The sequence below is a fragment of the Amphibalanus amphitrite genome, unplaced genomic scaffold (assembly GCF_019059575.1).
Source record: "Amphibalanus amphitrite isolate SeventyFive unplaced genomic scaffold, NRLGWU_Aamphi_draft 000233F_arrow, whole genome shotgun sequence".
In the NCBI taxonomy this organism is placed as follows: Eukaryota; Metazoa; Arthropoda; class Thecostraca; order Balanomorpha; family Balanidae; genus Amphibalanus; species Amphibalanus amphitrite.
The window spans coordinates 316252-331516 of record NW_024881728.1 but is presented as its reverse complement, the minus strand read 5'-3'; the positions used below and the strand labels follow the sequence as shown (position 1 = coordinate 331516).

At 51.4% G+C, this 15265-nt stretch overlaps 1 protein-coding gene across 3 annotated transcripts in view; it reads left to right on the top strand.

The window, feature by feature from the left end:
* Window positions 1-14266, top strand: part of LOC122385834 (hemicentin-2-like) — a 98993-nt gene extending 84727 nt beyond the window's left edge. Inside the window, exons 10-23 of one of the 3 annotated variants that reach the window (XM_043374412.1) lie at window positions 641-841; window positions 1131-1328; window positions 2101-2210; window positions 2583-2739; window positions 3659-3786; window positions 4099-4324; window positions 4677-4796; window positions 5242-5382; window positions 5656-5907; window positions 6299-6439; window positions 10180-10289; window positions 10810-11283; window positions 12543-13053; window positions 13534-13671. In XM_043374412.1, coding sequence (XP_043230347.1) covers window positions 641-841; window positions 1131-1328; window positions 2101-2210; window positions 2583-2739; window positions 3659-3786; window positions 4099-4324; window positions 4677-4796; window positions 5242-5382; window positions 5656-5907; window positions 6299-6439; window positions 10180-10289; window positions 10810-11283; window positions 12543-12995 — 2711 coding nt within the window. In that variant the 3' untranslated portion in view covers window positions 12996-13053; window positions 13534-13671. Of the gene's footprint in view, window positions 1-640; window positions 842-1130; window positions 1329-2100; window positions 2211-2582; window positions 2740-3658; window positions 3787-4098; window positions 4325-4676; window positions 4797-5241; window positions 5383-5655; window positions 5908-6298; window positions 6440-7282; window positions 7385-10179; window positions 10290-10809; window positions 11284-12542; window positions 13054-13533 lie in introns of those variants that run through there. The other 2 variants (XM_043374413.1, XM_043374414.1) reach the window with 2 other exon arrangements.
* Window positions 14267-15265: the final 999 nt, after the last annotated feature.

The window sequence follows — 15265 nt, the reverse complement described above, 5'->3', positions numbered from 1 at the left end:
TCAGTTTACAAGTTACAACATCCCACTTTCATAGTTTGAAGCTGCCTCGAAGGCCCTGTTTGGTTGCAGTGGTTTTAGCATCCCGTTATCCTTTATTTTGTTACCATCATTTTCATCCGGACGATTCCCTTCGAATGAAAACATCGTTTATTGCCAATTTCACTTGGCGACGCACTCCAGGGAGGATATGGCGCGGAGAATGCCACAGCCCGACCCTCGCGAAACGCTGCCAAAAGCGGCCGGATGCTGGTTTACAAAACAACCTCGGTAAATTTATTGCTGTATATCTGACATTGCATAATTGCATCAGCTTCTGCGTTCGCATGCCTTTGAAGGAATGCGCAATACAATGCAGCCGAGTGCCTCAAATAGATGTGGCAAAGTTTTCCACCACACGTTATGAAAATGGTTGTCGGCACTCTGCTGGTATATTCCACTGACTACTACACAACTATACAGAAGAAGACTGTATCTGACGGTTCATAACATTGTCTCCGCAAGTCTCTCCCAGCTGTCGTAGATAGTTATCTCACCTGCCTCCCTCCCTCTTCCCCTCTTTCTACAGTCCCGCCAAACACGGCGATCACTATGGAGACGGCCATGATCCCCATCTGAATCCCCCCCCCCCCCATCTTTACAGTCCCGCCAGACACTGTGATCACTATGGAGCCGGCCATGGTGCTCGAGCGAGACCGAGAGAACGTCACCTTCGTCTGTGACGTCACCGACGGCAACCCGGACGAGCTGCTGGCCGTTCGCTGGTACCTGGACGGTATCATGCTGCGGCAGGTACCCGACGAGAACTGCACCAACACCACCGAAATCAACGGCACCGTCACCAGTGAGTGGTGCTGAGCGAACTATGACGCTGTGGGGTGTTGGTTGAGGGAGGGGAGTGGTGCCTAATGGTGCTGTATGATGGTGTTATCGGTCTGCCGCATGAGGAATGACCATTAAAGTGGCTGTGATTTACGGAGCAAATCTTTGGTATAGTGACGATGGTGAAACTGAGTATAAATTGAGTTTGACCTTACCGCATTCATCGCATTATTCCTTGATATTTACTCTCATTTACTCCATTTCTTTGCTGTCTTACTTTGACCTAACCACCCCTTCTCTCGCCCTCCCAGCTCTGCCGTACGACATTCAGGACTACTACGACCCCGACTCGAGCGAGGTTCTCCAGCTGGAGGAGCTGTGTGGCACCAATCCGGCGCCACTGGTCCTGCTCTCCGTGGAGCGCTCCTTCATGGCCAACTACAGCTGCTCGGGAAAGAACGCCGCCGGATGGGGGCCGCGCTCCAAGGAACGCGAGCTCGTCGTACGATGTAAGTCGAAGGGAAATAATGAACTTTTAATGATGTCTGAGGGCATGTACTGAACTGGGATTGTTATAGCAAAGTTTAAAACCTGGCACCCTGATTGAACTGTTCGCTGTTTGGTCGTATAAGGTATCAGTTTCTCCATTTATATTATCACTTACGTGAGACCGATGCCTATGATGCTCTGCTCTGCATCGAGAGTAGTGTTTAGAATTAGAGTTAGTTGTTTGCAGTAACTTACCGTTTATCTGTAGGAGAAATTCAAACACGTCTTAGTCTGGTTTTGAGCCTGGGTAGCGCAATATGTAGTGCCGACCCGGCTGTCCAGACCGCTGTGGCACGACCCCGCCGTTTGAGGCAACTCATCGCTCGCCCGAGCTAAATGAAACACACCCAACTGTGTCCGCCTCCAAGTTTGCCGTCGGACAAATTAGATGTCTCTGAAAGCCAATCCGGCGGGTGGCTCATCTGGCCCCGGCAGATCGCTGCCGCTAACACCGCTTATGAAGCCGAGTTCAGTGGAGTTGAAATGTTTGTTTTCGAATGTAGCCGGCTGGTAGGTTTGCAAAGTTGATAATCGTTCAGATAACAGTCTCTCTTTCCGGTGATATTGGCGCCAACTTTTGTCGTGAATTTGAGATTCACACTGATTTGTAGATTAGAAACACGAATATCAGTTAGTATCAGTCAGCTACACTCTACACTCTCCAGTCACTAGCACTATCAGCTTGACCTATATGCTTCCCTCACTAACTAAATTACCCCGTTCGTGTTTCAGATCCACCGCGGCAGACTGCTCTCGTCTACAGTCCCCCCACCGTGCTGAAGGGGTCAGCAGTGACCCTCACCTGTGAGGTCGACGACCCCGGCTACCCTCCGGCCAATAAGGTCAGACGGGACGCCAGCTGATTGGTCGGCAGCTCATACGTCACTGGACTTTTTACTGTCGCTGATCGATGGTCCGGACTTAATTGATGGGCTAGCTAATTGGGTGGTAGGCCATGAACAATGACGTTTTAATTTAAGGAGGGCTGCTCAGTACGGTTGAATACATTTCACTTCTGTCATATACTGGCCTACACGAGCGATAATATCCAGGTTTAAAAATAAATCAAAAGATAAACTTCATGCCACATTTATTTCTGTCATTACCAATGAAATCGACTGAATAGCTTGCATGAAAGCAGAAAAGTGGAAGCACCTTCTTCCCACAACTCTCAATAGCGGTGTTCTCTGACCGACTCTGTTCTCCATCCGCAGTACATGTGGATGCGCGGCAACCACCTGATCTCGGACGTGCAGGAGAGTCAGTGGCGCATCAACACGGTAAAGCTAGAGGACGCCACCACGTTCAGCTGCACGGCATCCAACGAGGCCGGCAACAGCCTCGAGGGCAAGGTCGACCTCAAAGTCTACAGTGAGTGGCGCGCGAGCATAGGGGCGAAGGATAAGTCAGGTGGGGGCTGGAGAAAGAAAGGGGGGGGGGGCTGTAAAAATAAAGGAGTATCGAAGAAACTGTCTGCTTCATTTCGAATGCTATGAGTTTAGTGGATGCTCTGTAGTAATTAATTTGCCTTAGGCATTTATCCCCAATGATCACGAAGGGTCATGTTCCTTGGTTACGGAAACCGTAACTAATCTACCCGAGTGGATATCATAATCCATTGTTCGGAGAACTCGGTAACCCTGATTCCCATTAATTACCTGAGTGGTCAGTGAACTATACCACTTACATCCATCACCTCAAGCGAAACCACATCAATCAGCTCAAACGAAACCTCACCGGACCTGCCAGAGGCTAGTTCTGTAAATCTGCGCACAAGTCTGTTCTCTAGAATCCGTCCGCGAACACTAATGAACCAATCAGTGGCCGTCAAATTCACCCGTCGGCTGCAACTTGGCTCCAGCAGAGAGAGGGAGAGAGAGAGAGGGCACGGCTTCCAGAGATTTGTCAGGCGATGGGTAGAGCAGAGAAGAGGAGAGAGGGAGAGAGAAGTGGTGTTAGGTTAACGTCATACGTGTCAGGCTTCAGCGGTCTGTCCCAGCGTTAATGGACTTTGACAAAGTCGTAAAGGGTGGATAGAGATTTGCACGAACGGCAAAGGGATGAGCTTGAATGTATGTCAACTCTTGTTTTGTATCGTAAGTATGAGGTAGCACATATTGACATTTTTGGTATCTAATTTATAAATGGAATCGATAAAAATCCCTCGTTTACGAAACAATCAAAGAAAACAACTTGTACCTTCCAAACAAACCACGTTATAAACACTGCTGCTGACCTGCCCTAAGTAGTTCTCGAAAAACCCTCTGATGTTGTTTATTCTTTTTTCCAGCGAAGCCCCAGTTTATCGAGCGCCTGCCGCTCTACCTGGGCGCTCTGATGAACTCCTCCTCTATCTCGGTCACGTGTCGGGTCGAGTGCTCCCCGCTCTGCAGTCTTCAGTGGCTCAAGGATGACGAGGTTAGTGGTAGCCCCGTCCGAAGTGGGCTGATTGATGGCTATGGATGCATTATGTACCTTAAAAATATCGCTATATGTCATTACGTGACGTAACCGCTTCAAACTTGCATTCTTGTTAGTAAATATTTTCTATTATCCTGCTCAGTGCTCAAATTTGGATGCAATTTTGGTAACGATGGAAGGTGGAGTTTCAAAATCGTCCAGCGTTGTGGAGCATTAAACATGCTTTGCGTGATGTTCATACCATCTCCTGACCGATGTGACAACGCCGTCATCCCTGCTCCTTTTAACAGCCGCGCCGTCTTTTCACAGATTATTGAGGAGGACAGCCCGCTGTACTCGATCAAGACGAGCACGCTGGACCCCGACCCGCGCACCAACGACCTCGAGTCGGTGGTGTCAACTCTGACCTGGAACATGTCCGCCTGGCCGGGTCAGATGCTCGACCGGGTCAAGGACAACGCCAACTACACGTGCAGGAGCACGGCCAACCCGGTGGGGCCCGGTGTCAGCAGCACCACCTTCTTCACCGTCGAGTGTGAGTGACATCACCGCTACAACGCCATTGAAGTCGGTAGTAGAGTTATTGAAGTTTGATTGTAACGTATGGATGAATTTTCTGTTGAACCTTCCGGAATCGGCTACGAGTGAGTAGCCTCAGGCAAACGGCCTGAGTAGGTAGTAATAGCGTTGCGAACTTCTTCAATTTAAAATTTCAGAGAAATCCGTACTGCACTCGCTTATGCTTTATTTTACCGACATTAATATTTCATGACTGTCGAGTATTTTTCAACATACTCGGCGCGATTGCAAGTCTTAACCTGCACACTCATATCGATCTATATTTGCCTTATTCCCGTGTCACCATTCTACCCTGTCTATTGTTACAGACCCGCCGGAGAACATCAGTCTCAGCTCTCCAATCGTGGACGTGGTGGAGGGGGAGACTCCCGACGAGGTCGTCTGCCAGGCCAACGCCTACCCAGACGCCAACTACATCTGGAAAAAAGGTCACAGCACATGTCAAAACATTGTTTCTCTTGATTATCTTGCACTCATGTAGTTAGACTCTGACGGCTTAAAATGATTGTGGAATTTAACAGCTCCATTCGTATCGTATTGCTAAGACCGTTGTTAAGGTGACGTTTTTTTAGCGCGGTAGTTGCTAAGTTCAAGCAATAACGTGTCTAATTAAACCACTTTTCTCAAGTTCAAAAGAGAACTTCATTGTACTTGCTGGAGAACTCGTTCAACTAACTAACTTGCCTCGGTCGCTGTTTGACTGCGCGTGTTATGCGGCACAGTATCACTCCAGGCGCTACTACTAGTGCCATCTATCGGCCGTATATGTAACCATACTTCCCTTAGCCATCCTTCGCGGTGATACTCAAGCAATGGCTATAACGCGACACACTCTTGGACCGATGCTGATTTGGATGCGGTATTTCGTTTCAGATGACGCGGCTCTTCAGACTGGAGATCGGCTCCGGCTCAATTTCCAGGACGGTATCAAACGGGACAAGGCTGGGGAGTACGAGTGTGAGGCGCAGAACAAGCACGGCGTAGCCTCTACCAAGGTGTTCGTGAATGTGATGTGTAAGTAGCTCACCTGGCACTCTCCAGTCCTGACTGCCGTGAGTCATGCAGTGAGTTATAGTAACAGCTCTGTGTTTGAAACTATCAGAGGTTTCGGTCTCAAAGGTAAATGTTACTGATGACGTCATTCGCTTGTTTACACAAACGTAAACATGGTGACTCAGTGCATCAGAAGCTCACATGAGTATAATGGTAGGCATAAATCAAACACGTTTGTATTTGCGGACGAACGAGGAGCTTTTTTATAACTACTATCTCGTTTTTCGTTTCTAGACAAGCCCCAGTGCGCGATCCGTCAGACGGAGGAGGACGGGGAGTACCTGCTGCTCTGTGAGGTGGACGCCGTGCCCGACGACGTCACCTTCGGCTGGTTCTTCAACAACCAGACGCTCAAGGGCGACATCCACACGGAGGGCACCGTCAGCACGCTGATAGTGCGTCCGGGCAGCCGTGACTTCGGCACCTACTCGTGCCACGTCAACAACACGGTCGGCGCCGGCGTGCCCTGCGAAATCGATGTCAAAGGTGAGCACTGAGAACGGCTCAGAAAACTTCGCCGGTTAGGACTTCCATAGCAGACAGTTTTCGCATAATGAAGATAGGCAGAACTTTGTTATAGTTTTGAAGGAATCCAAACTCGGCGCGATTCATAAGGAATGGTGTTGGTCCGGAACAAAAATATCGATTTTATCAAAAATGCAGGGATTGTGAGGCACTGCAAGCTTTCACGCTCCTTTAAAAGTTTCAGCGCATTCAAGAAGTCAACACTTCAAACTATCCGCCAAACCGTCACATAAATCCTCTTCGCATTCAATTATGCAGGTAGCTGAAAGCCGTTACGGCCTCCGCGTCAGCCTGTCATGTCATTGAAAGGTCGCCATCACCTAACTCTGCTACTTCCCACCCCTTTTAACAGGTGTCAGCGGCTGGGGCATGCACCTGGGCAGCATGAACTTCATCATCATCATTGTGGTGGTGGCCGTGGCGCTGGTGCTGCTGCTTGTCGTCTGCATCATCGTCATCCTCTGGTGCCGCCGGAAGAAGACAAAGGACAAGTGTGAGTAGTTCTCAGCTCCTGATGTTGTCCCTAGTCTCTCTCCCTCTCGTCCTCCTGTTATTGTTTCTGTCACCTTGCGCTGGATACAGTCCCGAATCGCTCTGAGATCTCCAGATGGCGACACCGCGGCCATGAGAGCCGGTGTTGGCGACACATCGGTGGCATATCATTGTCAAATTATCCTGGAAAGATTCTATTTTCCATCGCAAGAAGTCTCAAAACGTGATTCATTGCTAAATTGAAGATGGTAGTTCAGGGCTAAATTCGGCTGTAAGTCGTCATCTTGGCCTGGAAATCATCGATGTGCAATTTTAGCCGGGCATTGTTTTCTACGGAGGTATTTTTTATATTGAAAGTAACGCAAAAATATTTCAGAGTTATTGGCTGCCTCGTGGTAATTGGAAAGTAAAAACTGACAGCCATTTGTTGCTTTTCCGTTCAGTTGTAAGAAGTATGGTTCGCTTTACTCTCTCTTCGCGGAACTTTTCTTAAGATGGAAACTCCTCGTGCTTTTTATTTTATGTAACTAAATAACCACATCCTCGATAAAAAAACCTACCGATCCCATATGGCCTCGAGTTCGAATACCCAATGAGAGACCCACTAGAAGCGCTAGTTTGGTTTTGCTGCTGTTTTGCTTGATACCCTGTGTGTTCGTCTGCCTTTCTGTCCAGTGTGCCATTACTGACTGTGCTGTCGAATCATTACCGGTATGCGTTACACGCCCTTGCCGAGTTTTATCACTAACCGCGAATGCTGCCTCGCTCCCTGCCGGCTGCGCCCGTGTGTCGTTTTTGATTAGTGGCTAACGTTTTGTTTTGTTTTTGTTTGTCCACGCTTTAGACGGCGTCCCGAACCCTCTAGAGGAGAGAGAAAGTGAGTACACATACCAGCTGCGGGCTATAGACGAGCAGTAGTCAGTCGGGAACTCTGTCAACTCCTGTGGAATTCTGTCAGAGCGTAGTGCTTCTTCCTTCATGACCCCTTTTTGCAATTAGTTCTGGAGACCTTTAGCTGTCTGTTCAGGTGGAGGAGACTTTGATAGACTAACAGAACCACAATTGCATAGACCCCAACTAAAAAACAAGCCAGCCTGGTCGCTGTGTAGTGTGTAATTGTATACGATTCTCCCCTTTTGACATTGTGTTTGCCTATCATAACTTTGATATGGTTGAGCTCCATTTTGAGAGTAAATGCCATCAATTAACGGCAGGTTGTCATTTTGGTTAACAACTTCTGGTCATCAACATGTTTCCCGAATCGTCACAGCGACCCGACTGGCTCACCCCTCCCCACCCTCCGGTGGTAGTCTGCTGCCCGCCCAGTTTCCCACTTTGTCTGTCTCTCTGTCTGTCTGTCTGTCTGACGCGCTGCTCTCTCGGCTAGCTTCTACCGGGGCGAGGCGCGTGTTCTGATTCGGCCCTCGCTCCTTCCCGGTCCCCCGTCAAACCCCGATATCGTCAAACAGCCAGGTAACCGGACTCAGCTCGCATCCGTCTGCCTGGCGCCGCCTCGTGCCGCCTCAGTTTGCCTCGTGCTGCTGCCTGGCACTGCCTCGTGACGTATTGAGCTCATTTTAGCAGTGGTTCGTCCTGATGGTTTTCTGGGAATTCTTTCTTTCTCCCATACGTCAGACGCCTCTCCGCATGCTGTATATATGCGTTCCCTTGCCTGTTATGTGGGGCCTTTATATCTATTTTTAACTGAATACTTGGTACAAGACTATCCGTTCTTCTCTTCGACAAAGGTTTGCGAACATTGTTAAAGCTGAGTGTAAAATAAATAATTATTATAACGTTATTTTCTTTTTGTTTGTTTGTTTTTTGCTAGTTCATTGAAACTTTTTATGCTGTTTATTTTGTTAACATCTACCAATTGCCAACTGAACTTTAACGTTATCTCTTTCCGTGCAGATACCTTTAACGATAATGACAAAGGTACGGTCAATATTAGAGCAGCGACCTATCCGCAGCTTTGCGCATGGACGTTAAACCAACCGCCCTATCGTTCCTCGATCGCTACCTCGAGATTTTCATCATTACCCGTGTTGGCTCCCTAGATATAGCTGTAAAAGCAAGCTCTCGAGGAGCGACGGGGGTGTTTGTGGCCCGCCTGTGTGTCCGTGTTCCGCCGGGCCGTATTTCTCGCTCTGTGTGCACGCCGTCTAACCGTCTCCGTCCGTCCGTCTGTCCGTCTCTCTGCGTGTGTCAGTCCGGACGGCACCAGCGCCACCGCCGGCGGACAGGGCGTGCAGCCGCTGCACAAGTGGCCCATCCGACCCGGTGTGCACGTGCACGTCACTAACGTGCAGTCGCTGAGCAAACTGAGCGATCAGCCGGCCGAGCCGGCCACGCCGCCCGCCACAAACGAAAAAGGTGTGCTTACAGAGACGGCAAGATCTTATTCTTTTTTATTTCTATCATCAATTTATTTCTCACTTCTTTCCATTTCGGCTATATTTTCTGGCAACTGAGCTACGAGAAAATTACATTTTCACCTTGTCAACTTTTAATAAACGTTTAACAGCACAGTATATAACGTCACTTTGCACTATTGACTTCATCGAGTTTCTTGATTGAAAATAGAAGAAATGAAACAGCCTACTCGTGAAGATCATTTGTTTTACGTTAGAGGCATTCGTGTCACTTACGTATCCTAGACTGTTTTTGTTGGCTTTTTATTTTTGTTCGCGGTTTGGTTTGCTAACCGTTTTGTTTTGCTTGTAGTTGTAACCTTTAGAAGGGTTGACACGGACTCCGACTCCAAGGAGGACAACTTGAATACAGGTGAGGATCATTAGCATTGTAAGCATGCTTGTTCAATGCTAACCTGCATCATCAGCCAAAGTGTACCTATCCGTCATGTTGATGTAATTGATCTGATTGTTGTGAATATTTGTCCGTATGTCTGACTGTATCTATGTAGTTATATGCGTCGTTCCTTAATATGTGTTCGTGTCATGTCAGCGTTCTTTCGCTATGCATTGGTGTAAAATGTTCATGATCATTGAGAAACACTTCACTATCAGATCAAACGATTACTTAAACAATGTTGCGGAGATCTGTACGAAATCTTCAAATTCGATGGGGTTTAACTTCTTCATGCGTTAAACACTTTCTATCGTCCACTTCAGGTCACCTTTTCCCTTCGGTCTGGTAACACTAATATTCTTCTTGTCACTAACTCTGTACTTCATCTACACTGGACCTCCCGTCTGGTCACACGGGCCCCGGTGGCAGGTGCTAACTGGCCGCCCGCTCTGCTCTCGTTGCAGGCGACTACGGCGTCTATCTAGTGTAGATGCGCTGAGCGCTGTGTTTAGCCACTGTTTGGTTCGTTTCCTCGCGCCTGGCGACGTCTGCTCATTTTGTGTATCGAGCCGTGTCTAGCGTAGCCAGCCTCCAGCACTCTGCCTGCCACTGCCGCTCCTCGCACTGCCTTCGTACCTGACCGTTTTTCATCCGGCTCTCCTCCTCTCCTCGGCACCTAGCGCTCGCTCGCGCGCCGCCTCTCTCTCTCTCTCTCTCTCTCTCTCTCTCTCTCTCTCTCTCTCTCTCTCTCTCTCTCTCTCTCTCTCTCTCTCTCTCTCTCTCTCTCTCTCTCTCTCTCTCTCTCCGTGTGTGTTCGTGTCTCTCTCTGTGTATGTGGTCCGTCTGCGTCGTCTGGTGCTCGCGCCGGGTCCGCGCCGGTCACCGGCGTCTCAGAGTAGTGACAGTGACAGCACGGACGGCGTCTTACAGTGGGCGACCCGAGCAAAGACAAGTCGTCACCGAACGGCGCCGGCGGCCCCGACGATCGGGCCGTCTATGAGAACCTGCCGTTCCACGGCATGCAGCAGCCGCCGTCCAAGGTGAGCCCCTAACGCGCCGCCGCCGCCGCCGCCGCCGCCCCGCCGTGCCCTGAGCGCGCGCCTCCGTATATATTTTAATTGACACCCAGATGAGCGCATGGAGCTAACGGGCACGCGGCGCTCCGTGCCGGCCGGGCCGATTAATCGCCGTGTTAATCACTCTCACACTGACTAGCCGTTGTTCCATTTTGGTTTGACTATATCATATTCTCTGTTGGTTGACGCGTGTGGATATCGACTGACGATCGGGGCCACGGTACCGCGCAGTGGGCTCGGTAGTGACGCGCCCCCGTGCCCTCCGCACTCAGCCACGCATGCCCGGCTCGTGTCGCTCGCGTGCCTCCCGCCTGCCCCCGCTTGGCTCGTGCCCGTCGCCCGTGCGCGGGCTGCCTGCCGCCCGTATGTGTATGTCCGTGTGTACGTGTGTATGCTAGCTAGCCGGCCCACGGACGGCCGCCGCCTGGTGCACATGGTTTGGTTGCGTTCAGCTTGGCAGGCATGCTTCTGTTTGGTTTCGCAGCTCGGCGACGGCAGCCCGGCGCGCGCGGACGGCACCCAGAGTCGGCCGCCGAGCGAACTGAGCCAGAACGGCTCCTCCGGCTACGGCAGCACCTTCTCACAGGGCAACCCGCAGTACGGCTCGATGCGTTCGCAGCGCAGCTTCCAGTACGGCTCGACGCGGTCCCAGCGCGGCGAGGGCGACCGGCCGGCCGGCCACCAGCTGCTGCCCATCCCGCAGTCGCCCGACCTGCCCGAGGCGCCGCTCACACACGACAAGACCACGCAGAGTGAGGCCAACAACAACGAGGAGCGTCCGGTGCCGCCGCAGCGCGGCCCGTCCGCCAAGCCGCCGTACCACAACCTGAGCCTGCCCTACCGCGGTCACCGCGCCCGGCAGAGACAGGAGATGAACCAGGCGGAGCGGAGAGCCGCGCAGAGCCAGCCCCAGACCGAGACAGAGCCGCAGGCAGACTCCTTCGAGATGTGGGAACAGGTTTGTCCACCCTTCTTATGTTCTAGTTAGACACGCTGCCCGTTGCTTTTTCATTTTGTTTATTTGTGTTTCCTATGTTTATACCCTTCCCATTAGTTTTAGTTGCTGGTCGACCTTCCCGCTCCCACTAAAATCCCATTTTTGAATTTCAGACATACCTAATTTTGAGTCCCGGGCCTATAATGAAAATAATTCAAAGTAAATTGAACATAATAAGAAGTTAACGTACGTTTCATAACGCTTTTAAACTGTCGAATAAAACGATACTCAAAGAAAAAGAACGTTCAGCCGCTGGTTTGAAAAGAATAAGAAAAAACTACCCGACCTGGAAAACTCATCTGAAATCTTACCGAGACAACATTTCTCCCTTTTTGAAGCCATGCAGCGACGTGTATGTGCCGACGTGCCTTGTGTACGTCTCACGTGAGTCTGTTCGCTGGGGGAGGTGCCTCCTTCTGTCGGACCAAATCAGTCTCATTGTTAGCAGCCAGGATCCCAGCCTGCATGTCCCCAGCACTCCCTGAACGTTGCACCTGCCGCTCGCTTCAGCTACATGTGAATCGTGTCGCTTCCCTTCCTTGACTCCCTGTCCATTTAATGTTCTAATGAGAGAAGTGTTAGACGTTCAGTGTTAAATTCTGCATTGAGCATTGCTCTGTTTGATTTGAAATTCGACCTTCATGTTCAAATTTGTTTTGAACGTCTACTGGATTTTTTAATTAGGGCTTACCGGTCTTACAAAACGATGCATTACGCAAATATCTCAATATTTACAGCGACCAATGACCATGCTTAAAAAAAACAGACTATCGTCTGTAAAATGCTCCAAATATCTTTCAGGCATTTATATGTAGATATTGCATCGACGATTGCTGGCATTTGAAATGGTTGTAATTATTGTGAGATCCATATGTTGTAAACGGTGCATGTTGTATGTAAAATTGGTGGTGGCTGACTTCGGAAAACCAGTTAGTTATACGGAATATGACAGTATTTCATAGATCTTAAAATATTCGCACATCTTGCTTAACAAAAATACGGTAAATTTCGACCGTATCACGTTAAATGTGTGACAAGCAGAACGGCAACAGACGCTCATTTATTTATTCCTATGGCCCGCCCGCGCACTCAGTTTCTCCCGTTACTATCTACCCCACCTGCCGCTGGTCAGAGCAGGCCTCCCTGCCCCTCCCCGCTCGTCACTAACCGTCTGTCGTGTGTGGCTCCCCACTAACCGAGGCCGTGCGGCGCCTTTACAGACCCCGCCCCACCCGCTGGCCAACCGCGGCTTCTACAACTGCAGCCAGTCGCAGCAGAGGCTGCCGTCGGCAGAGCCGTGGGCGCCGCCCCACCAGCGGCCCAGTAGCCACCTCAACCCGGCGCACAGGCCAAGACCGCACGGCAGCCGGCCGGCGGCGCACGGACAGATGAGCCAGCACGGAGGGCCTGCGGGACCCCACGGAGGGTCCGCGGCTCCCCACGGAGGGTCCGCCGGACCCCACACGGGTCCCGGACAAGTACCGATGCCCGCCGGCGGCGGAGGCGCGGGCGCCCGAGGTCCGATGACCTACAATGTGAAGAACGGCACCGTGTACGCCGACCTGGAGTACCGGGACGTGTGCGGTGCGCCGAGTCGCGTCCAGAAGGACTACGTGCCCACCGAGTACGCGGTGCTGCAGTTCTCGGGCGCCAGCCACGAGATTGATGTATGAACCGGCCTCCGCAGAGGCACCAAGAGCGCTCAGTGTACAAATCATCTTCATCGGGACGGTGAGAACGCCGCCGCAGCTGCCGTCGCTGCTGCTGCTGCTGCCGCCGCTGCTGCTCGTGTTAACGCTCTGACAGAGCCGCAGCTGCGGCCGCTGACTGCCTCTGTGTTTGTGTGTCTGTGTGCCTGTGCCTGTGCGTGCCGAGTGCTTGTGTCCGTCCGGCTAACACACACAAGGCGTGTACCACGTCGGGTGAACGGTTCTCTTTCGACAGAGTATCTTTTCTTGTTGCACCAGGTTGCGCGCCCGTTGGTATGAGAGCGTAAATTCCACGTAACCGCAGTGTCAGGACGTTGATAGTGGGACTAACCAGCGTTTGCACCTCAAGGTTTTCAGTCCTGTCAGCAGGCTTAGCGTGTGCGTGTGTGTTGATGTGTGCCGTGGCTTGCGCCCCTCGCCCCCGCCCGGCACAAGTGTCAACTTCACTGTGTTATCTGCAGCTGTCCGAGGAGGAATTATCTGACGACTTCGTGCTCTTTAGCCGCTTGGCCCATGGTCCGATATGGAATATGCTGACGTGGACTACAAGTCCTACGGGCCAATCGACTACAAGCACGAGAGCCAGCGAGTGCTCGCCGAGAAGCGGTCTCTCCAGGAGGCAGCTCAGCGGGGTGCACCCGCTCGGCCACCCAAGGTCTCCTCTGTCTAACAGACAGTGACCTGGTCAAGTCTTTCAGCGTTGGGACGAGAGTGCGCGCGGCAGACGGTGGACGGCCGGCCCGCCGGCTGACGGGCTATGTGATTTGATCGAGTGAACTGAGTGATTTGCGCCGCGCGGACGCCGCCACACACGTTTTGATACGAACTACCGTCGCGTGGCCGGCGCGCCGCGAGCGTTGGTGTGTGGTGCGGCGCCCCGTGATAGTGTCGCCGCGCGTTGTGTGTGCTATCTGCGGGCCCGCGCGCTCGCCCAGTGGTGAGGTCCGCAGCCGCCGCGCCGTGCTGTGTACTGAGTGTGTCGCCAGCCGCGGCCCGGCTGGGTCTGTGGGTGGCCCGCCGTCTGTGTGTGGGTGCGGTCACCGGTCCGCCTCCGCCCCTGTGTCGGCGAACGGAGTAACATATACACGAGCTAGTCTGCTGAACCTATCGTGTGGAATCAGTGTGAATGGTCCTAAATGCACGTTAGACGCTGTTGATTGTGTTGGCACTTTGTATGTTTAGTGACTAAGATAGAGGACTGTTATAACACGGAATTTAATAAATCTGTATTTGTAGCCGGGTTTGCTACCGTAAACAATCTGCTAGTGACAAACGAGCATTCAAAAGATGAAACGCCGCGGAAGTTGTCTGAAATACGAGCATTGAAAAAGCAGTAACTCGTAAACGCGTTGTCTGCTTGACCCTGCACACATAACACTGGTTGTTTCTATCATTGGATTAGCATTGGATTCGTTAATACTTGTGACCAGAAACACAGTTAGTCACACCTTTTTATAAATAGATCGCATTCATGTAAAACTTCAATATTGAGCGCTTGTTAACCACACTACGTAGCAAAATTTCGACTCCATCTACGACTCCAAAGACTCGGCTCCACGCTGATTGAGGCGCTGAGCCAAGTTATGTAACGGCTGTTTGATGTAGAATAAACACTTTGACGGCACTCGGATACACTTACCGAGCTGAGATGATGTTCCATGCGAGTAGCAGGCCCTTGGTAATCAAGTTATGCTCGGATAGTGGCTCAGAACTTCACAGGGCACGCTGCCTCTCGGCTCCCTCACACTCACCAGAACTTGTTCGTAGTTGGCTAATAATGGAACGATTTATCCCAACAAATATATTCCGAGCTTCAATAACCGACAACTTACGAGCTAAATGCTTAGCCAACTTCCATTGCCACGAAGTTATGCCTCTCCACGCTCAAATTGGGCGGATTCAAGCGAGTGAGATCTAAAATTTGCACCCATCTCGCCGGCTATACCCTGCTGCCGAGTGTTTCCATTCGCAGCGTGCCGAGGCCATTTGTTCAGAGCGGTCGGCCAGACGCGACCGAGCCCATGCAGAAACCCCCCTCTCCCCCCTCCCCGGGCGGCTCAGCTGGGGGAGAGGGGGGCAGGTAGGCGGCCAGCTGACGAATCACGCCCTAGGGGCCACATGGCGGACGGGACGCCTGTCCGCGGTCGGAGGCATCGCCGGGGCTCAGCGGCGAGCGGGCCGGACGCATTTCTGGGACGGGAGACGTTGTATTATTTATTTCAATGCGTGTCAGG